The 17,737-nt window shown below is 38.8% G+C and overlaps 1 protein-coding gene across 1 annotated transcript in view; it reads left to right on the top strand.

Moving 5' to 3' along the window:
* Positions 1 to 17,737, top strand: part of ITSN2 (intersectin 2) — an 84,707-nt gene that overhangs the window by 24,345 nt on the left and 42,625 nt on the right. Inside the window, exons 3-9 of the mRNA XM_074152976.1 lie at positions 7,689 to 7,781; positions 9,458 to 9,521; positions 11,309 to 11,472; positions 12,752 to 12,949; positions 13,231 to 13,324; positions 14,956 to 15,098; positions 16,418 to 16,481. Of these exons, the coding sequence (XP_074009077.1) occupies positions 7,689 to 7,781; positions 9,458 to 9,521; positions 11,309 to 11,472; positions 12,752 to 12,949; positions 13,231 to 13,324; positions 14,956 to 15,098; positions 16,418 to 16,481 (820 nt within the window). The remainder of the gene's footprint in view (positions 1 to 7,688; positions 7,782 to 9,457; positions 9,522 to 11,308; positions 11,473 to 12,751; positions 12,950 to 13,230; positions 13,325 to 14,955; positions 15,099 to 16,417; positions 16,482 to 17,737) is intronic.

Here is a 17,737-nt window from a genome sequence, read left to right as displayed (position 1 = left end):
AATATTTTTTTTTTTGGTTTATACATCTTCAAGTAAAATTGCTGTAATTTGCCATGACCGTGTTATGCTTTTTAATAGCTTGCTTGCTTGGTGTGTTGCTTTATGTTTCCGTGGAGCTTGGCGATAATTTAATTAAAAATGAGCTTCTGAAAATGGATAGCCATAATGAGCTAGATGATTCTGTGATTTTTACAAAGTATAGGAATACTATCCTGTTACTAAAAACTGATAGTTTAAGTGCTTTGGAATCATCAGGTTGCGCTGTAAAATTCAGAAAACAAGTGGATCTTTACTGTGAGCATGGACTAGACTGTTCTCTAGAAATTGCTTTAGGGATTACACTCCTCCTAAAAGCAATGATTATGTTTCTGCATTGAGATCATTGCATGGCACAGAAATCTTCATGTTCTTCCTTTACAGAGAGATTTTGTGTATTGAAGTGGGGGGGACGCCGATGACCATTTAATCAGACAAAATACTGCATCATACGGAGTTCTGCTCCTGATCCGTAGGGCCCATGGTTGGTTTAAACAAGCCCAATACTTAATTTTAGTGAATCGCTGAACCTAAGGATTCCCAAAACACCAAAATATCTAGAAATCCTGTACGTACTGTAGAGAATGTGAATTGTAGCCTTTGTCTACATTTCTGTAAGGATACCCTTCAATTAAGCAAGCGTTTTTTGGCCCAATCTGTGTAGCCCTGCGCTTGCCTGATGCTATTTACCAGCCTGTCTGCAGGTAACAGGTTTTTTTGGATAGCACATCAGAGAGACGCTTGAAAATCTTAAAAAGTTCTCTTGCCTTCAGTGGGCACAACTCTTGTAATTTTAGTGAAAATACAAAATTGAAGGAGAAACGTGTTTCCCTCTGTTTAACATGCTTTAGCTACAGGTGTTTCCTTTTAACTGTGTGTACATGAAAGAAGCTGCTGAAGTTGTTGTTAAGCATAGATGTACCCTTTGCTTCCGACAGTTCCCGTGGTGTTGCTTCATGGAGGCTGTCGGCATTTTAAGCGTTTCTGGTAGGACAGTAGTCGTGGGATTAACGTGTGCGTTGTGAAGGGAGGTTGCATGTGGCTCCTGCTGTGGCTCGAGAACGTGGGAGCTGGGAAGAGGAGATGCATCCCTCAAGGAAGGGCAGGTGGTGCTTTGGGATGGACCCAGTAGTAGTTCATAACATATTTACACACCTAAATAAGAATAAGTGCTTTTTATCGGTCAGCATTTTCTCCTACGCTTGGTATAAAGAATCAACAACAAAGGAGGGAAGCAAATATTGAAAATAGCAATAACACTGATAAGAAATTTGGAAATTCAGACTAGTGGTAAAATGTTCTGGATATTTTTGGACTCCTGGAGTGTTTACTCACCACTGAGGAAAAATTAGAAGTATGATTCAACATCTCGGGAGCATTAACTCTGATCTGTAATAAAGACTTCTGTAGTAAACTTATCTACAAACACAGACAGAAGAAGACTGGAATTATTAGATTTATCCCAATATGTCTTAACACCAAACAACTCTCTGGAGTCTCCTAATGGAATAGAGCAGTGTGATTGCGGGTTGCATTACGGAAAACCCCTTGTGCCGCTTGAGGCACGCTGCTGCCTGTCTATGTTGAAATTTCCCCGCCTTTAAACACGGGGATAAATATTTATTTAGGGTCATTATGCAGCTTAATGCTAGTTTTTTTTGATCGTTAAAAAGATGGTGGTATAATCACTCATCCTCGTGACTTATGTGTACAAGGAGTGCTCTTTCAATTTAGGTTTATTATTTCTGTAGAGTTAATTAACTTTGTAGGTTGTAGGAGCGTAGTTTTTATTGGAGAAAAACAAGCAACGCCTATCAGTGAAAAACAGACACAGTTCTTTGGAGAATGTGAGAAATGTCTTAAAATTTTTCAGAAGTGAAAAGTTGCCTTTATCCTTTTCCCTGGTCGTACTGCTCTGGGTATCTTTTGCCTACGGGTAGGACTAGCCAGTGGCAGAGTCTTACAGAGCATTTTCAAGTCGATCTAGTTTTTTTCTAGGATTGCACTTTCTTTTCTCCCCTCTTTTTCAGTTGCAGTTCACCCCTTTAAGGAAAGAACCGTGTTCGCTTCTGGTGTTGGCAGCCCATCAAAGCAAGTCCTTTTATTATCATCAGCAGATTATCTGTCTGGTGCAGCGTTGGAAAGGCATTTCTGGCGCTGTCCTACTGAATGCTGTGATCCTGCCATAAACAGACCCCCATGCTCTGGTGTAGAAAGGTGTATTTTATTTAAAATGGGCTTAAAGGAACAGAAAATGTAGTTTGATCTCCGGCGTGGTCGCTTTTTTCCAACACTGTAAAATTGTGAGTGCTACCATATTGAATTACATATTAATACCTATTATGTGAAGGTGCAGTCAGTATGTGTTTTGTTGTGTTCAGAGATGTCTTGAAGGTATATTTAAATTAAGGATGTGTAGCACCCGGTTGTTTCTGTGGGTCTTTGTCATTCTGTACAGACTTTCTGCATGGGTAGAATCCACATTCGACTTCGAACTCTTGAATGTGTTGTAGAGCCATGGTGCAGGCAAGTAGAGGAGCTTTCTCTGTTGGTTTTCTGGTATAAGGAATCCACTAAGATGTTTCTGGACCTTGAGTCCAGATTTCTCTTGTTGGATCCGGAGAACACTCGCCAGTCCTGACGTTTATCCACAGTCTACTCTGAAAGAACCAGCCTTCTCGAGGAAGGAAAAAAAAAAAAAAAAGACAATTTGACATTTGTATTCCAAAAGTGAATATGTAATATAGAAATGTGTGTTTTCATAAACAGAAAAAGCAAGTGAGGGCAATAGTTAACTCTTTTCTAGGGAGAATCTTTGTGGGGAAAATCTCCAAGTTCAGCATTTCTTGAGGTTTGATTCCTAAAAATGCAGCGTAGTCAAATACGGTGTTAGCTTCATGTCTGAAGTTACGAGATTGCGAAGTAACATGTTTTGAAGAATAATGATTTCTTGTGATATCTTCCTGTCAGAGAGATTCTTTATTCTTTTTTTCCCTCAAAAATTATGCCATTTACAGTTGAGGAAAAAATAATTTGTCTCAAAAATTTCCAGGAAACTTAAGCTAAGTCAGAAAAGTAGTAACATACTATTCATTGGCTGCAGCAGAGCTTGTCATGAGAGCATTAAGTGGCAGCTGCATTTTGATTTCTGATGCTAAACTGATTTTTAAAAGTATTGTAGTTCACTGCTCCGAATGAGTGCCAGCTCAGAATCTCCTCAGAGCCACTGCTCCATCAGGAGATGTGGTGCCCCTTGCCCCATCCTGTGATCGGAGAGGTCTCTGCAAAGGGATTTTGTGATTCGTGTGTGACTTGCCATGAGTGAGGACTTGGTGCTGTGAGGAAGGGAGAAGAAGAGCGATGTCTCTGGACAAAATTAATTGTTCTCCTTGGCTGGATCTGGCTTATGGGCAAGACATTTCTCAGCCCTGGAACTGAAGACGTGTTCGTGCCAAAAAAAGTTGAGCTAAGCCAGATAAATTTAGATGATACGTTTTGGATGGCAGATGTTTCAGTTTGACTATTCCTGCAGCTTTGTCCTTCCAAGAGAAGGAGTAATCTTCCCTTTAGCGCAGTTCAGTGTGCCCAAAACTTGGTTGTCTGTAACCCAGGCAGTGTAATCTTTCTCGGCAGTGATGCTGAGCGGCCAGTTTTACCACTGGTGGTCGCTTTGGGAAACAACCACAGTATCTGTGAGGATTATAGCATGTTTTGATGGTGATTCCACTGGAGAACTGAGTTTCAAACTGATTTTGTCTGTGGTAAGTCTTCATGGTGATGGTCTCGGTTGTGCTATAAGTAAACATGGCAATTACTTTGAAGAATGGTTTCGTGACGTGCTTTGTGGAATTGCCAAGACCTTGCGATCCCTGTTGTTTAAAGTGTTAATTTCAGATAGACTGATGTGATGGTTTTGCTTGGTATTTTGAGGAATCTGGATTTAAATGATACTTTCTGTACACAGTTTTTTCTTTTCTTATTTGTATTGCCAAATAGTAACATCAAACGACTCAGGAGCACCTGGTTAAGCTAAAAATAAGTGCTTACAACACTTTCACCTTCCCTCTTTGTGCTACGCTCTTAATTTTGTTTTTATTACATGCTGGGGATGGAGTTGGAAAAAGCAGTGAATCGTTTCAATAAGAAGTGTTGGTTGGGGATTCAGTGCCCACAGTGTGAATCCCTACCATAAGTATTGGGTGGTTTTTAATTTTATTTTTTTAAGCAAATGTTTTAATTGCCCGATGATTATTAACCTGTATTCATAAAACAATGGCCTCCCTAAAAATGGCAGACACTCTCTTACTTTGTAGGCTTAGCTTGTAATGAATCACAGCTTGGGAAGGACTTTGTTTGAATACTGCCTTGTCCCTCCCAGTGTAACTCGTTTCTGATGGGAATTTAGAACACAAGCATCTTAAATTTCAAGGTATTATTGAATGCTGATAGGTGTTAAGAGAGATGTAGGTAAAATTTTCTGAACTGGGTATGTTTTCTTTGAATTGATATTTACAAAGTATGTATATTTTTATATATTTACTTTTAAGTAAAACACTCGAATTACGTGGGAGGAGGTCTGTTTTGGATTTTAAGACTTGCTACATTATTTCTTCCATGCCTATAAAAAAACCTCAGTGAAGAGCGTATCTTTATAGAATTAGTCACCAGAAAAAAAAAAATTTTCAGTGTCTGTCCTCAGAATAGGGAGAATCTGAAATTCTTCTTACATGCTCTAACATGCTCTGGGCAATCCTGCTTCAGCAGGGGAGTTGGGCTAGGTGATCTCTATGGTCCCTTCCAACTCTAAAAAATTCAGTGAAATTCAGTGAAATTTGAAAATAAATTAGTAGCAGGTTGGCTTTTTCAGGATATATATTTAGTCTCCTGAAAATAGTTACTTGGTGTACATTTGATAACGTGTGTTTGCGGTTACCAGTTTGCTGTGACAGTAGCTGCAGTTTGCACTGCCTCACTGGGACTATGCTAGAAGCACTTGTTGCTATAACAATGTGGATTGTAGTCAAAGATATCATTTTAAATTTAAATTTATACTTGGAAGAAACCTACCATGGAGATGGTTGCTGAAGAAATGCTTTTGCCTGTTTAATTTGGAAACAAAAAAAACTATGCTAACGGCAAAATACTTGGTGTGCAAAAAATAGTGAGATTCTTGGGGAGTGTTAATGAAGGCAAAAATAAGAATGAAGGGTGAGTGCTGATCTTGAAACACTTCTTGAATGAGATGCTAATTGTTCTACAGCTACAGGTGTGAATCTGGTGGTTTGCTGAGCTGCAGAATTCTAACGCGTTTGATACAGTGCCATGTAGAACTTTGAATTTCATAGTTGGGGAGGAAACATAACTTAGCAGGCTATATTCAAAAATAATTGCTGAAATATTTTAGAAGAGTTTCAAGATTGATTGGCATCTTCTTCCTTACTTTAGGACATATAAATAGGAAATTGTGCGTTTCAGTACATATTTAAACAGAATTTCCCTTACAGCGTAAATTGGATTCTTTAGAGAAGCTACTGTGATGCTGGTAACTCCAGTCAAGGAATTTTTACTGTATTTTTAGCACTTTTCAGCCACTGACCACGTGAACGTATGGGGCAGGTCTTAGTCCTTCTGTCACCGAATATAAAAAGCTGAGGAGTGCTTCAACAGTTGATCAAAACCCAGTATTTTGTATAAGGAAAATGTGATGTTGCTAATATTTTATTTTACAAAAATGAAAAAAAACTGGTCAGATTTGCTGAAGTTGCTGCTGACAGCTTTAAGAGCACTTCATCGTCTTTTCAATATAATTTCTATAAGCATTAACCACATTAGCTGCTTTCCATTTGTATCTTAAAACTAACATTTAAAAAATACTTAAGTGCTGCTCTAGTTTTTGCCATTGGGCCACGTTGTCCTCATTTGTGTATTATGCCAATACTTGTGCTGCCCATCAACTTTTAGGCATCTGATTTACATTTATTTACATTTATTATCAGTATCAAACCTAGATGTATTTAGACTCCTTTAATTAGAAGAGGGAAATAAGGCGGGTTCTCGAAGTGCAGTTTTCCATGCAGCCTGCAAGACGATCCTGCTAAAAAAAAAAATAATCAGTGGATCATCAAGAGAGGGAAGCAAAAGTCCAAATTCAGGTGCTTAAAGGTTTTATTCTTATGCCCTCCCACCTTTTTTGTCCTTCGTATCCCCAGTGAGTTTCTGTTTCCATTTGGTTTGGTTTTTTGGCTATTTGTGTTTCCCTATTAAGCTGCAGGAGTAAGGAATTCAGATTGTGCGGATGTGAGAAGAAATGATGATCTTGACGGGACCTTTTCAAGAGGAGACAGTAGGTCTTTTTGGAAAATGCGTTTATATATATGGATAAACACAGATGAGAGGTGATTAACATAATTAATATGTGTGTATTGGCGTGTATGTCAGCTTGCACCCTGTAACTTATTACTCTGAAAAAACAGTGAAAAGAGCTGTTGGAATTTCATCGGTTCAAAGCTTTGAAAGTAAGTTTATGTAGAAAAAAAGGAAGCTTTTTATAGTAAGTTTCTTTCAAAGTGCTGTGGTTCTTAAAGGAACTTGTTAATATCTTACTAGAATTATTATTTAGTCCCTTGACTGTCATTTAATGAGCAATACAAATACTTGACAAACAGATTAACAGTTCTTTGGAAGTGGTAATGCTCAAAAAAATGTCTTTTTAAAGGTGTTTTCTTAAGTAATAGCCTTTTAATGCTGTTCTGGGGTTTTCCATTCAGGATTTTGTTTAATTCTTGCATTCACTGGTTTGAAAAATTAGGTATATGTCAAGAGCTTCCCGCCTAAAACTTCCTCCTACTTAAAAACCAAACCCAAACCCAATTATTTCTGGCAAAGTGCTTTTCCTGCAAAGGGCACAGCCCCTGAGCTTTATACAGCAGGTTGGAGCCTCTCTGAGAGGAGCCCTGGTTCTGCCTGGTGTATCAGCACGGCTCTGGAAACACGGGTATTCCCTGCAATTTCTCTTTGTTACTTTGAGGCTGTGATATTATAATAGTTTATACCTTTTTAAGCATTGGAAGGTGTTAAGTGGAAATCATACGCTGTTAAAAAAAATAAACAGAACAACCCAGAATGTTACTCCTTTTTCAGATAAAACCAACGTATTTTTGTTAGCAGTCCCAATTTTGATTTTAGAGTATCGGCGAGACGAAGCATGAGTCTTTCTGGCAGCTGTAGAGGTGTCAGCCCTCTGTATGAGAACCTTTAGGTGACACTGAATCCCATTTATTTCCCGGTGAACCGGAGGAGTGTTTGGTTCACACGGGGCATGGCGAGCAACGCGCATCCTGCCCGGGCTGCGAACAATCGGCAGCGGCAGGAAACGGCTTTGCCCCAGCTTTGAAGGAGGACAGAGCTTTTATGGGAGCCAGGAGAAACGCAGTAGTGGCTGAGGAACTGTCTCAGCCAGGGCTTCCACATCTGGGAAGCAGGTTTGTGTTTCGGAAGGTCCTTGCCAAACTGGTAGGAGCTGGGTGTGTCTAGGATCTAACTTTGTCTCTCCAGAAGCCAAGCTTTTATTTTGTAAGAGACGTGCTTTATTTTTAAAAGTCTTCAACCTGTTTTGGTTTTGTGTTTTGTTTTGTTTCGTTTTGTTTTCTTAGGAGGCCCAAACATATGGGCCATCACCTCGGAAGAGCGGGCCAAGCATGACAAGCAGTTCGATAGCCTTAAACCCACAGGAGGCTACATTACAGGTTGGTCTCAGGTTCTGCGTTACACGTTAACTTCTGAGTACACATAAGTACCTTCGTAAAACAGTTTGAAAACTACATCCTATTTCTAGCCTTTTGTTGTGTGACTAATTACCGTATTCTTTGGGCAAGCAGCCACCGGTTATTACTAAACTTCTACAAGCTTTGGGCTTAAGTCTGGCACAGGAACGCTCTTCTGTTAACCCCATCGCTCCTACAGCCAGCGGTTATATTTGCTGTCACTCTGTCTAGTTTCGAAAACCGAGGAGAATCAGGCCAGATGGGAGGCTGCCAAGGAGCACTTACAGTAGCTATTGTGGCAAGTGACACCAGAGACACCAGAAGTGGCTCTCCTCCGTCTGAGCTGTGCTAGAGAATACTGTGCTGTTAGATAGCTTTGTTTTGGGGGAGGAGGCAGGGAAAGAGATGCTGACAGCTTGTCCTTGTTAATGACTGCTTGCAGTTCATTAACCCTTGGGCCTTGGGCGAGTTCTGGATAGGCTGATGGCATTTTGCAATGGCCTGCTGTCAGTTGTGGTTGCATTCAGCTGCTTCTCCTCTGAAACAATTGGGTCATGTTGCTGTGCACCTCGGAATTCACAGGTTTTAAATTTAGGAATCTGCTTGTGACATGAAGAAGATGCTCGATTTCACTGGCAAAGATGACTTAATTTAAGAACGCCCCATTCTTTGTGTGTGGGTGGGCACTAATGACCAGCCCTACCTGCCTGACTATCTACTAATGCCCTAGCTGGTGACTCCACTGCCCCTGTTTTTCCTCATTCTGCCCCAAAAAAGACTGAGGAAGAAGCGGGAAGTTGTCTACTTGGAACATGCACATCTTCTGGCTAAGTGATGCGTAACTCCTGCTTTGGCCACACAGCTCTGGGGGGTTGGTGTTTACTTTACCACCAGCTGAAAAGTATGCAGTCCCAGGGACTACCTTAAGGCCACCTTAAGGCTTTTACCTGCACATATGTCTGGAGGCTTCATTATTTATTTGACAAGTGCTTGAAATGAAAGGTTGTGTATGAATATAGGGGAAGAAAGAGCTGAAAGGGTAACCTGAAGTCTTAGCTTTAAGCATCACTGTAGCTAAGCACAAACACCACTATCCGTGCCTCATTATGAGTTTGTTTAACAGCACGATCGGTGCACATGCGGAATTGGGTATGGAATTGCACAACAGTTCCCATTCCTTTCCTGAAATACTGAAATAGTGGATATTCTCTGATGGAACAGAATATTCTTCCAGCACAATATTTTTCCAGTTTTTCTAGAGAGGCAATGCCAGCTAAAGTAGAATGAAGGAGAAGAAAAGAAATAGTATGCACATCCTTTCCTGTAAAAGTAATTGGGCCAGGACTAAATTTTCAGTCATACTTACTTCTTTAAATCTTGCATCTTTAAACTGTTGGCAGCTATTGATTTGTGACCTGTTAAAGCTTTTTCTAGCTCCTTGAAATCACTTCCCAGAGCAAAGATTCGGGATTACAGAATACGTGGGTATATGACAATCGCTGTCAGCAGGAAAGGGGTTAGGTGGCATGAAACTGGAAAGCTTGGCATCCAGCGTGCTTGTTCCTTCTGAAAATCTGTCCCGCAACAGAGTGCTGAGGTCTTCTGAAAATCTGTGTCTGTAGGGTAAAAATCTGTCTGTCTTGTCTTGTTTATTATAGGTGATCAAGCACGTACCTTTTTTTTGCAATCAGGTCTACCAGCTTCAGTCCTTGCTGAAATATGGTAAGATATTCTTTACTTTTTTTTTTTTTTTTAAAAAAGATAGGAGATGTGTAGCAATCAAATACTATCTTTGGTATGTTGTGTTGTCTCAAAGAGGCTTTCAGTAGTCAAAGCAGGAGTGTTGCCTGAATCATTGCTTCAATTTTATTAGATTTAGAGGAAGGATTGAGCCTCTACGTGTACCAACACTAAATTAAAAAGGAATATCTTTCTAAATCTTTCTTATGATGTTAATTCAAATTGGATCATATTGAACACAGACTTTCTAAACTATAGGAAGTGCTTGAAACAAAGTGTGATGATAAATTGCAAGGCTTTCATAGAGGGAAGTGCCTGTTGGACTGCCACAAAAGTCATTGTTAAGCCTTGTCTTAGTATTTTTAATAATAATACGGAAAAAGGTGTAAATAATGAGTTAATAAATTTCTGGAGGTACTAAATTGAATGGTGTTTGAAATACTGGTAACCACTAAAAAATGGCAGTAAGATTAAGCATGGGAAAAATTATATGCTACTAAACTGGGAGTGGAAAATATACTGAAAGTGGAAAACAGAGAAAAAAATCTAAAGCCACAGAAGATGTTAGTAGAAGGTCAGTTATAATCTAGTCTAAGATAGCAACCAATGCTATACTACAGGAACTGAAAAAAGTGCTGTTCTTTGCGGCATGCGTGTGGTGGTTGCAACACTTGAAATGGACATTTTCTTCTTCGTAACTCCAGTCTTCACCAGAATATTGCCTTTGGTTTGGGGTGCTTGGTTGTTATCAAGATGTGCACGTGCTAAAAGACATGAAGCAGAGGCTCGTAATAATTAAGAACAACTCACTTGTGAAAGAATATTAAAGAAATTAACTGAATGCAAAGTTAGTTTCTTCCTCAGACAAAGTACCTAGAAAAGAGTGATAAGGAAACTTTTGCACAGGGCCTTGGGGTTTTATACTGAATAGTAAGAGAATGAAGTATGAAAGGGAAAATGCAGTTTAATGTTAAGTCTGGGGGTTTTTTTCTCCTAATTTTTTTTACATTCCTGTGCCTGGTCCTTGCATGTTATGTATTAATAAGATTTTAGGTTTTCTGTCTCACCAGAGATTTTTTCTGTTTATGTGTGCCCTGTTGCATATATTTCCTGTTGTATTGAAGTTTATTTGGAGAATTGTCAAAGGAAGACAGTGTGGATATCAGTCTTAAAAAAAAACAAAAACCACACCACATGCTGTTTGTGAGTTAATGCAGTTTTCCTAGAGGTAGATAGTGCCTTTAGCAGGTTTCTGCATCATCCTGTTTCAGATTCTTGCATTAATTCCTTACAATACCAGACATGAAATTAAATTAATTTGTCTGGCTAGTAGCATAGAAAGAAGCGTAGCAGAGGCATATCTGTAGCAGCAAGTGTATCCACTGAGCAGGAGACGACTGCTTTTCTACGTGTCTTCCTACTTTCTCAGGTGTTAAATATTAAATATACAGTAACTTTAAAACTGAACTCTACAGAAGAGTACCAAGCGAATTATGCTTAATGCAGCTAGACGAGCATTATGTTTGGAAGCCCAGGTTGACCTTCAATACCTGTGGGTTGACAAACTAGAAAAATTATGATCTGCAAAATTCTGAGGGTCTGAATGTTGTCAAAAATAGAAAATCTACAAATGGTTGCAATAAGATTGTTTTTTTCTTTTACAAAAGCAGTAAATAAATTTGATAGGAAAGCTTCTCATTAAGTGAAAAAGTTAACTTTACATTTCTTCCTTGTAGGCTTTTTTAATTTAATTTAATTTTATTTTTAAGGACACTATCAGACCTGAACAAGGATGGAAAAATGGATCAGCAGGAGTTCTCTATAGCCATGAAACTCATCAAGCTGAAATTGCAAGGACAGCACTTGCCTGCGGTTCTCCCTCCTGTCATGAAACAAACTCCAGTATTTTCACCGCTAATGTCAGCTCGCTTTGGTACTTATGAATATATAATTACTTAGTGTTCAGAGGTAAAAAACCACAGTTAATTGCAGCCAAATACAAGATTAATCTGACCATTACAGCTGAGTGAATTGGTAAAAAAACTATTCTGATTTAGGAAATTCACAAAGTCACTTTCTTGACATTTTTGATAATTTCATGCTTCGAAGACATTTAATAATAAAGAAAAACCTTCTATTGAATTTTGACATAAGGTGCAAGAAGGCCATTCACATTTGCCATTTGATTTGCAGGCTGTCATCTTGTACTGAAGGTCTTTTTTTGTCTCCCTCCTACTCGTTCACCTATTTATATTCGAGGTTTTTAAAGTTAAACTTAGTAAAGGTCAAAGTTTCGGTAGAACACTTATTTTAAACTTTTTTCAAAATCAATCAGATGGTCTATTTTGGTTATATGAGCAATTGACTATAATTATTTTAACTTTATTTTTCCTTTTCTGACAGAGCTTGGGGATTCAGTGCATGCCTGTTGTTATTTTGTTGTTTTGTAGAGCAAAATCTACATAATGACTTTAGCTGGATTACAAATTTAGTGCAAGCTTCTATGCTGTATGCATATATTAATTACATACATTATTTTAAATGTCTGCCCATCAGTAATCTTATGTATTTGCATACAAGTGCATACGTTTATAGATAGCTATGGTTGGCAGACGATGACTTCCTAGTAACCTTCCATTGTAGCATCTGTGTATTGTTGTCTTCCATAAGGTTAATTAAATGCCCTTATTTGCTTCAGGCAACTCCCTTAAATAAACCACTTGCTGGTCCTGGGTCCTTAAGTATGGACTTTCCACCCGTATGGATTCTTCCAAGGCCAGCACTTGGAAGAGGCTTAGTTCAGAAACAGCATCAGTTTTTCCCTGTAACGGATTGTCACAACGTTTGAGTTGCGCTGTAGTTCTCTCTCAGGGGCCAGGCGTGGAAAGGCTTGTCAAAGAACTAGTTACAGCTGCAATTATAGAAAACTCAATTTTATTCTGTTATGAAATACTAGGTGAATCTACCTTGAGAATGAATCGCTTGTAAGGATTTATTTATTTTTAAATTCATATTTTTCAATATATTTTCCTCTGTGAGCTGTCTTGTTTAAACTTCAGAGAAAAAGGAAATATTATACATGAGCATCTATTTTAACTCACTGTATCTCTGGATGCAGGTTGCTGTGTGTAGGTTCTGCCTAATACAATGGAGCCAATTTCTCGCTGGAGCCTCTGCAATATTAAATCACAAATTGTTACCTTTTGCTGTAGGAATGGGTAGTATGCCAAACCTGTCCGTGCCGCCCTCTATGTCTACGATCACACCATTAGCTCCCATGTCTCTGACCTCCATGACTTCCGTTCCTCCTTTGGTTATCTCTGCTCCCCTGGTGCCTTCTGTCAGTACCTCTTCGTTGCCAAATGGAACATCCAGCCTTCTGCAGCCTTTGTCCATACCTTTCTCTTCAAGTAAGTATAATACAGTCCAATACTCGCTTTCAGAATTGTGAACTTTATTTTCTCTATGGCTAATTTCAGACAGGAATGCCAATACTTGCATGCAAGTTTAAAAAAAAAAAAAAATGTATTTTTTCACATCTGTCAAATGGTTTCTAACTGGTTAATCTTAACAACAAGGCAGTGATTAGCTTTTCTTCTATCAAAGCTGTGAGTGTTTATCACAAAGCATTACCTTATACCCAGTTGTTTTACAGATTTTGGTTTTAATTTTTTGTGTTTGTTTGTTTCAGCACTGCCTCATACTGGTTCTTTAGGCCCCATGGCAGGAGGGTTTGGTACTAATATGCAGAAGGCACAGTCACTAATCGATTTAGGATCTAGCAGGTACGAAAGTTAAGTTTAAAATGGTTATATCTTAAACTTGAGTAGTATGCCTTCCAAAACTTACGGAGCATTTCTGTTTTCAGAGTATATTCATTAAAAATTAGTCTGTGTAATATGACCTACCAGGACTGAAAATAGATTGTTTTGTTATGCACAATAAATAATATATTCAGGAAATCTGACAAAACTGTCCAAAGTACATGAGGAATTCTCAGAGCAGTGCCAAAAAGAAGGGAATGTACCTCACTAGCAAATGGAAGTAAAACTTACTAAGTGGTTATAAAAGCAATGTTTATGGATTGATGTGCTCATTCATTATAAAGGAAACTATGTAATTAGCAGGCATGTAAGAAGAATGCTTGTTATAAATATTTATGTGTGAATTTGTTTTATGAATATTAGAAGATTATGAGTTTTTGTCATCAGCTGCTCTGCTTCACTGATTGTAGAGCTTTGCCTTAGACAAAGTGAGGGAGGGACGAGGTGTATCTGTCCAATTGGGCACCCAGGGAACAGTTTCCCAAAAGACAATCCAGAGGCCATCTCGGTCTCAGCTCACTTCCAGAAGGTGACTTGGAAGTGCTTGCACCTGATACAGGACATCTAGGATGAACACATGTCTAACTTTGAGCTGCTCATATAGGCAGACACCTGATGCTAGCAGATGTTCAGTAAGTTGATTGTAGGCATGGTGTGTGCCTGTAATCATCTTTTTTTTATTTTTTTTTTTCTATTGGAAAGTGTTTGGTTTTTTCTTCTGGTGGTGTATTATTGTAAGGTAGCTCTTCTTCAGTGCTACTCTTGACAGCATTTTCCCCATCATGTTATCTAATTGCATGCTAAAGATGTCTATCCAGCATCGTGCCCAACAGGCTTTGTTTATATCAACATTCTTTACTTTATTACTTTGGATAACACTGCAAATAGTTTTTTACTTGTCAGAGTAGGGGATTCCCTTAAACAAGGCAGGCTGGATGCACCTGGTTTTGTCTGATCTTCAAAGATGGGACACTGTTAAAATGCTGGGAGTTGTGGGTAGAAGTTTTATAGGTACAACTAAACACTGCAAGTGCTATTCTGCAGAAACCAAATGAGTTGGAAAAACTGTTCAGTCTCTCATTGTCACTAATAAAAAGAATAGGTAGAGGTGGAATATAGTGGCTTTAGCTGTAGAATTTGCTTTTGGTTGTGAGTTTATCAGATAAATTTTTATGCTCCTGTTATTCATTTGCATACCTTTTAAAGTGACTTAGCTTCCCAATGCTTCACAGCCCTTGTAAACATTCTTGTGAAAGTCAAGATGTTTTCCTGTAGTTTCCTATAGTATTATTTTGCGGTGGTGGACAGATGAGTTACATGGCATTAAGTGCCTGTGATACGTGAACAGGACCTTGAATTCAAGAGTTTCCTTTCAGATATGTGTCCCTACTTTCACATTAAAATCCCATATTGGTGATGAAAATATTTATAGCAAGTTAGCAGAGGTGAAACTTTGTGGATGTTGTTTCATATTACCAGAAGATGTTATGTATCTTCTGTTCCAATGCCTGTTTATTAAGCCAAGTAACTTACAGTTCTTTCTTTCTCTCTCTCTTTTTTTTTATTTTTAATTTTTTTAAATTCTCTTACAGTTCAAATTCTTCTTCTAGTGCTTCATTAGCTGGGAATTCACCAAAGATTGTATCCACAGACTGGGCGGTTCCTCAGGCCTCCAGATTAAAATACAGACAGAAATTTAACAGTCTTGATAAAAGTATGAGTGGATATTTATCAGGTGAGTATCAGGCGTTTTATATGGAGGGGGAAAACCAGCAGTGTTTTCTGCCTCTGGGACATCACAGGCTGGATGGAATGAGGGATGGAATCCAGGCTTGGAATTTGACTTCCATATGAAATAAAAGCTGAAATTGTTGACATTCAGACCTATGCAGGAGAGCGTGTTTCAGCTACTGGTTCCAGTCAGCCAAGAAATGGAAATGGGTACCAGTTTATTGGCTTGGGCTCTGTGTTAGACCTGGAGGGGCCTGAGGAGGCGGCAGTCTCCCCGGGTAGATCCAGGAAGCTACAGCAGCAGTCGGGGGGAGAAGAGTGTCAGTGGTAAGAGCCTGAGAACCATAAGGCTGGGGAAGTTATCTCCATAAAGTCAGCAGTCGTTTCTAAAGCGTCACTCTTTGAACTGAGACTCTCTCTTACGACTTTGTAAAATGTCTCACGATCATTTTTGTGCCATGTGCTCCTGTGTATATGTATTTGTAATTGCTCAGGTATTTGGGCTTTATCTTCTCAAAGACCAGTTTGTGAAAGCCGCTCCAGTACTGTAGCCATTGATTGGAATTTTTCAGAAGTAGTTTAAAGGAGTCATTCCTTGTTGACTCTCAGGGACGTTTGTGCTGTGCCGTGGCGTTATGGTGGTTTCGAAAGACTTCACACAGTTAATACGAGAGTAGATTTTTATGGAAGTTCTAACAAAGCCGGATTACTGACTGCAATGCAGCGAGTAGAACACTGGCCAAGCAGTTTGTAGGTGTGAAGTCAGTATGTATTTCTGTAGCCTACTAGATTTCCCATTTTGAATAAGAACTTACCAAGCCTCTGCCTCAGTTTCCTGAGGCCTACAAAAATAGGAGGACAATTCTCCCTTTCAAGAAGGGGACTCAGTGCTTTGTTTTTATTTTGTTCAGTTGATTTTCAGCGGAAGGTTTCATCAACCTGCCTAGAAAAGATGTGCTTCTTTGTTATCAAAGGAAAGCTGACAGTTTTCCAGCCTGCTAACTCGAGGTTTAGGTAGAAAGTCAGCTGTGCTTTTGTAACAGCTGTGGGGATTACCGTAAATATCCATTTTTCATGTCAGTTTTTCATTTAGGTGCTCTGAGTGGGAAAAAAACCACACAAGAATACTTACATCTTTATCGTGTTCAGGTTGTAATGCCTGTTGTTAAGCCTGGAAGTAAAGCCAACAGTCAGCTGCTGATGAAAATAGCTTAGATTAATATTAAAAATAAACATGCCCCAGTTCATGACCCATTTTTTGCTACATGTGAATCTTTGTTCAAAGTATTTATTTTTATTAAAATCTTTCACACTTTTACTAAGGATTTCAAGCCAGGAATGCCCTTCTGCAATCAAACCTTTCACAGACTCAGTTGGCTACTATTTGGTGAGTTTAGTTACTGATTATGAATTCAATGTGTTTATGGTGTTAAGAGAGGAAATGTGCTTTATTTAATAAGAAATGATAAAGGGACACCATAGATCTAAAATCATAAGCTGAAACTAAGCTACTTCTTAAACTAGTTTGTTCATGAGTACATTTTCAAGAGACACCTTGACTTAATATAATTTTTTCACTCTTTGTGTTTGTTAAACTCCATATAATAGTACGGGTGCTAATTTCAGTTTCTGATTGTTATGCACTATTTTAGCTGAGATGAGGGTTTGTCCATTTTAAAAGTAGGATTCTGAAATCAAGCTTGTTAGTTTTAAAATACGGAGAAAGATAAAAAATTAAGTAACGCTTCACCTTTTTAGAATTTTACTGTGGTTCCTATAAAGAATCTACTATTATGCATTTGTTAAGACTTTACTGTGGTGATGGAAATGGTTACAGTTGTCTGAAAGCTTGACTAATCTGCCCTGCTGCATGTGGTAGTTTGGATTACGCCTTCAGACATAACTCGGATGTTATACATAAAATTTACTGGCCCAGCAGAATGCACAATAGCTTGATGCTTTATAGCGCTTTCTGAGTCCCCTTTCTTCTGCTCTTTATCCCAGGGCAGTCATTTGTTTGTCTCTAGCAGCAGCAAGCTGAAATATTCCTCGTATTCATTCAGCTTGTTTTGTTTCATGGCATGAAGGTGAAAAAAAGGGAGTTTGGGGTTGTATTCCCCTGCTCTGGAGTATGGGAAAATAAAGCAGGCATTTAGTGACTGTTTTCCTCCTGGGTGACAAGCCTGAAGATAAGTAGCCAATGCCAGGAGGTCTGTGTACCCATGTAGAGGATTAACAGCCCAAGTTTCAGTTTTGCCCAAAGGAATTACCCATATTTCTATCGGAGTACTGTATTCCCGGGAATTACTGCAATAACAGTACTGTTAAGTGTGAATGGTGCTGGTCTGTGAACATAATGCAAATCTCATTTCATCATCTCCTGCTTTTGTTTTTCACTGCAGTGATCTTGTTTTGTTTCTTTAACATGTTTTTTTTAAACTGCTGAGCAGTTCTTTTTATTAAGCATTTAACTTAAGTGCAGTCTCAGGATACATTCCTGCAATTGTATCTATATAGATAGTTCTTTGAGAAAGATGCAGGCAAGAAAGCAGGAACTTCTGGAAATGTTTCACTGTTCCCATTCGTCCTTGGATTGTGTGGGAAGCATTTTTTAGGCCAAGGATACAATTGTGTGGTTTGCCC

This window comes from Numenius arquata, chromosome 9, assembly GCF_964106895.1.
Source record: "Numenius arquata chromosome 9, bNumArq3.hap1.1, whole genome shotgun sequence".
NCBI lineage: Eukaryota > Metazoa > Chordata > Aves > Charadriiformes > Scolopacidae > Numenius > Numenius arquata.
The sequence above is the reverse complement of the archived record's forward strand: the minus strand, read 5'-3'. Positions and strand labels throughout refer to the sequence as shown.